The sequence below is a fragment of the Myzus persicae genome, unplaced genomic scaffold, assembly GCF_001856785.1.
Source record: "Myzus persicae strain clone G006 unplaced genomic scaffold, MPER_G0061.0, whole genome shotgun sequence".
Taxonomy (NCBI): Eukaryota; Metazoa; Arthropoda; class Insecta; order Hemiptera; family Aphididae; genus Myzus; species Myzus persicae.
In genome coordinates this window covers 1-4980 of record NW_019101836.1, presented here as the reverse complement: position 1 = coordinate 4980, position 4980 = coordinate 1, and the positions used below count along the sequence as shown (strand labels likewise).

At 29.6% G+C, this 4980-nt stretch overlaps 1 protein-coding gene across 1 annotated transcript; it reads left to right on the top strand.

Moving 5' to 3' along the window:
• The first annotated feature begins 1079 nt into the window (after positions 1–1079).
• On the top strand, positions 1080–4880 carry LOC111030564 (peroxidase-like). Its single transcript, XM_022310112.1, has 7 exons — positions 1080–1233; positions 1326–1522; positions 2673–3211; positions 3831–3984; positions 4137–4313; positions 4369–4558; positions 4625–4880. Exons 1-7 carry the CDS (start codon positions 1086–1088, stop codon positions 4834–4836), a joined length of 1617 nt encoding a protein of 538 aa, XP_022165804.1. The 5' UTR covers positions 1080–1085; the 3' UTR covers positions 4837–4880.
• The last annotated feature ends 100 nt before the right edge of the window (positions 4881–4980 follow it).

The following is a 4980-nucleotide window of genomic DNA, read 5'->3' as shown; positions in this document are numbered from 1 at the left end:
TGAATCGTTTGATAATTGGAAGCCCGTTTCATGGACAACTAATCGATTCCCAGCCTTCCGAAGAAGGACATTCAGTATCTCGGAATGCTGAAATTATTATTGAAGTTACACGAAGTTTAAAGAATACATATTGTCTAAAGTAGAAGCATACCATAAATATCTCAATAAATATATGTATAATATACATCATTATAATAATATGCATAAATAATATTATCATTTCAGGCACGGGTTAAGTGATATACAATGTGCCAAAGACTTAACGAATGTGAAACTAACCAGGACAACTTTGAGTGAGATGTGTACTCCAGAAGACTATTTCAATACTCTGTGTGTACAGAAGTACCTTATTTATCGTAGTCCTGACGGTTCTTGTAACAACTGGAAACGTTCCTCTTTGGGAAAGGCCACGTCACCTTATAAACGTTTGCTGTTTCCAATCTACACAGATGGTAATATTTCTTAATCGCTGTTATGACGCATATCACCCGTAACCAGTGTTCAGAACGTTCACTAATATATAGTGAATGCGTTTACGTACATTTCCCAATAAAAACTAGAAATAATTTAATATGTTTGATTACACATATCAGTGTTGCCAGAAAATTCCTAGATATCAAATATTATTATTTTAAATTTTATCTTCTATGATTGTATCCTGGAGTGATCACTAATAAGAAAAAAATACTAAATAATTTTATTACATATTAATATATTATAAATTATAATTATTATAGTTATATATATTCTGTGGTCGTGCTAAAAGGTTATAATCCAATGTTATTAGGTATCATTCAAATGAGAGTTAAATGAACGTAAAAAGTGTAATTATTGAATTAAAATCCAATTGTTCTTTCCAAACGCTGTCCATAACATATATACTTTTTAGTGTATATTTTTTCTAACCCATAACATAATATAAAATTTTTTTTATAAAAAATATTAAGATATTCATAGTACATTAGTTCTTTCCCTTATAAAATGCGCTTTTTAGTAAACATATTATATGATGTTTTATAATTAACATTCATAAGGATCTAATAATGATTTGATTTCATTAATCGTTCATATTAGGTATTTACGATATGTCAGAAAAACTGCCCAATCCTAGACTACTGAGCTCCAATCTTGTCGACGACAAAAACTGGACTGACGACACAAAAACGATGATGATGGCTTACTGGACGATTTTCATAGGTCACGATCTATCACACACGGCTGTTTCCACCATAGGTAAACATAATAAGCATAATATAACCATATTATATATATTTATATAATATTTACTATTTTTCATTATTAATGCATGCTTAATAAATTCATAGGGAATAACAGATTTGTTAAATGTTGTTATACTGATGGAAGTATGCAATATAAATTGAACAAACACTTAAGGTCGTGCAAGCCCATATTGATACCGGATGATGATAAATTTTATGTACCGGGACCACATAGATGCATGAACTACGTGCGTTCGCGACCAGCGGTGCATTCCAGTTGCACATTTGGACCCATGGAACAAGTAATATTATTAGTAATAATATTATTAAATTATACCATATTAACGAACTTAGATTAATTAAATTATTATTAAAAGAATTGAAATTAAGTAAATAATTACACTTAATAAAGCCATTTTGGAGGAGGGCTATGTAGCTAGGATAGGAAGAGTTATTAGAAAAATGTAAACAGGAAGTCGCATATGTTAAAAAATAATTGTCTGTTTGGTTAACTTAATATGTTTCAATATTAATGAAAAATCAATTTCTAGTAGTTAGCAGTTATACAACCTAATATACAACCGGATTCTTCATTCATATTTCATAGACGTAAAATATATAAAATAATTTAGAGTTAATAATATATTATACTGATGTATATGCCGAGGTGCATACAATTATACTATGCATAATGATACAACAATACATATATATATATATATATATATATAATATGGGTATATTAATACCTAATATATTTTTATTTACCTATTTATTTTTATATACTTCAGTGCTTCTCAATCTGTACCTAAGTTAAAACATTTTTATAATAAGCGAAGTAATGTAGTGTTTATTGGGTGGTAATTTAGACTTGCGCTAAGAATACAATATACATTAATGAAATGTTCATGGCATATATAAAAAATATTTTTAATTAGGTTTAGCGTCAGAAAAATAATATTTTTTTGTTATAATAGCAATAAATATTTTTAAATATCTTAATTTTTATATAGAATTTATATCATACTGATATAAAGATATGCACATGATTCTAAAATCGCATTATTAATATCTGTTTGTTATAATGTTAATAAATATTTTGAAATATCGTGATTTTATCATCAGAATGACATCCCTTAATAAAAGTAGTAGAATTTTTATTCTAAACTATTGATATAATGTTATAAGGATATCACAAAGTTAAATATCTTAATATTTACATTAACCTGATATCATGCTAATATCAAAATCATAAATTTGCTGTATGGGGTACGTTTGTGATAATAATTAAAAAGGGAAAATAATCTACAAGAAACATTGTGCGTGGGGTAGGTGCAATTATTTTCAGCAAAAGTGTTTAGAACTGACGTTGTGAATTCGCAATCACTACATACACTAACACAATATTTAAAAATTCGTACATACTATTTAACACATGTTTATGTTTCACAGATGAACCAAGCTACTCATTATTTAGATGGGTCTATGATATACGGTTCGTCTTTGAAACAGATGTTGTCGTTGAGAAAAATGTCGGACGGTGAACTGTTGACAAACACACTCAATACGGACCAGAACTATATGCCGCTGGAAACCACAGAAACGGACGCTTGCCAGCATGATAACGGCACCTGTTTCAGGGCTGGTGACATCCGGGCAAATACGTTTCCTCAGTTGACGGTCTTGCACACACTGTGGGTGAGGGAACATAACCGGGTAGCCAGGGGTCTGGCTTATTTAAACTCGCACTGGGAAGACGAACGAATTTTTCTGGAGTCTAAGAAAATTGTAACGGCGTTTATACAGCATATCACTTACAACGAGTGGTTGCCGGCGCTACTGGGCGTAGACTACACCAAGAAGAACGGTTTAGGACTATTGGAAGTTGGATACAGCAACACCTACGATGAGACTGCTGACCCAACTGTTAGCAACAGCTTTGCTACCGCGATACTGCCGTTTGCCAATTCTATGCTAAGCGACATTATTAGGTTAGGTTTTTCCAGAAATAATATTATTGTTATCATTAAAAGCGTAGGTAGGTATTTTATATAGGAGTGACGATTCAATATGATATGATATTTTAAAGATAGCTGAAAAATGTTTTTTTGGACAATTTAAGACCAATGTGTATGATTTTCCGTGCAACAATATTGTCACTTTATTTCACCCATATGAATTCGTTATTAACTTTTGATTTTTAAACGGCGAACTAGACATTTAAATTATTTTCTTACAATTTCAATATATACATATATGATAGTAGCGTATTGAACAAATGTGTTCTGCCATTTAGTTATCTATAAGAATTAAATTTTGGTTTTGTTAAAAATTTACAAATTTAGGGGTGCATTTTTCTTATCTACAATATGTAATATTATTCTATGAATAAATACATCTATTGTTTCAATATTACATATTTAATTTATAAATATATTTGCGTGCGGGTAACAATAATACTCTGCGTAGAAATTTTAGATGATACATGGATATTAGATACATATAAGCAAATATAATAATATTGCTGCTTGAAAATAGTAAAAATATAAAGCTTTATATTAAGTTCTACGTATGTTGTTACTCATAAATGTTGCTCATGTATTTGTTTAGTCTATACTCAGAAAACCAAAAAAAGTACGCAAGTCTTTCATTGAAGAATCATTACAACCGACCGGTTGACATACTGGTTACTTACATGGATCAACTTGTTAGAGGACTAACTACACAGAATACACAAAAAGTCGATATGTTGTTTACACAAACGGTACAGGGTTTTAAAACATTAACACAAAAGTACAAATATTTTTTTTTATATCATCAATGACGATGACGACAATTTTATAGAATATAGATCGTATAACACAATATATGTCTACATTTTTATTTTGTAACATCAGTTTTTTGATTTTTTTATAGATAACAAATAACTTATATAGTAAAGATGCAAAGAATTGGTTTGGAATGGACATTGTCAGCTTAGATATACAACGAAGTCGCGATCACGGTATTCCAAGCTACACACAATTCAGAAAATATTGTGGACTAAAAGACATAGAAAACGAACAACATTTATCCGAGATCATGGAGAAAGATGTAAGTTTAAAAAAATCATAATGCTAAATAATAATTTTCTGTATGTTGCATTTAGTCAGCCGATAGATTATTGAAGCAGTACAAATCTTTGAACGATATAGATTTATTAGTAGGAGCATTGTTAGAGAAACACGCTGAAGACGCAATGGTTGGGCCAACGATGAGATGTATTATTAGAGAACAGTTTGTAAGAACTAAAACTGCAGATAGATATTTTTATGACTTACCAGGAGTATTCACTAAAAGTTAGTACAGCTGAACTATTTTTTATGAATTAACTTAATTTTCATAAACTTTTGTTTAAATTTCAGATCAACTGAAAGAAATCAGAAAAATGACTCTTGCCAGAATCATTTGTAATAACGTCAATAATATCACAATGATGCAGAAACAAGTATTTTTGAAACCGGATTCAACTAATGAATTACAACCCTGTAATACCGAATTAATTCCGACAACCTTCATCAGTCGTTGGTCAGAATTTGTCACAGTAGATCCTAAATCATCTCGTACAAAATATTGATACATTTTATTATAGTCTATGTTAAAAAAACAATAATATTAGTTTTTGATGATTATCGGTAGTTTTTTTTAAATATTTAATTATGTATCAATAAACATTAATCAACAATAGAGAAACCTCTTTCTATCAAAAATATTGTAATGT

Bases quoted from the DNA above. Each gene is read 5' to 3' on its own strand.
- LOC111030564 (XM_022310112.1), top strand. From the start codon at position 1,086: ATGTCAGAAAAACTGCCCAATCCTAGACTACTGAGCTCCAATCTTGTC. The intron at 1,523-2,672 runs GTAATATTATTA...TATGTTTCACAG, and splicing joins CATTTGGACCCATGGAACAA to ATGAACCAAGCTACTCATTA. The intron at 4,314-4,368 runs GTAAGTTTAAAA...TGTTGCATTTAG, and splicing joins CCGAGATCATGGAGAAAGAT to TCAGCCGATAGATTATTGAA.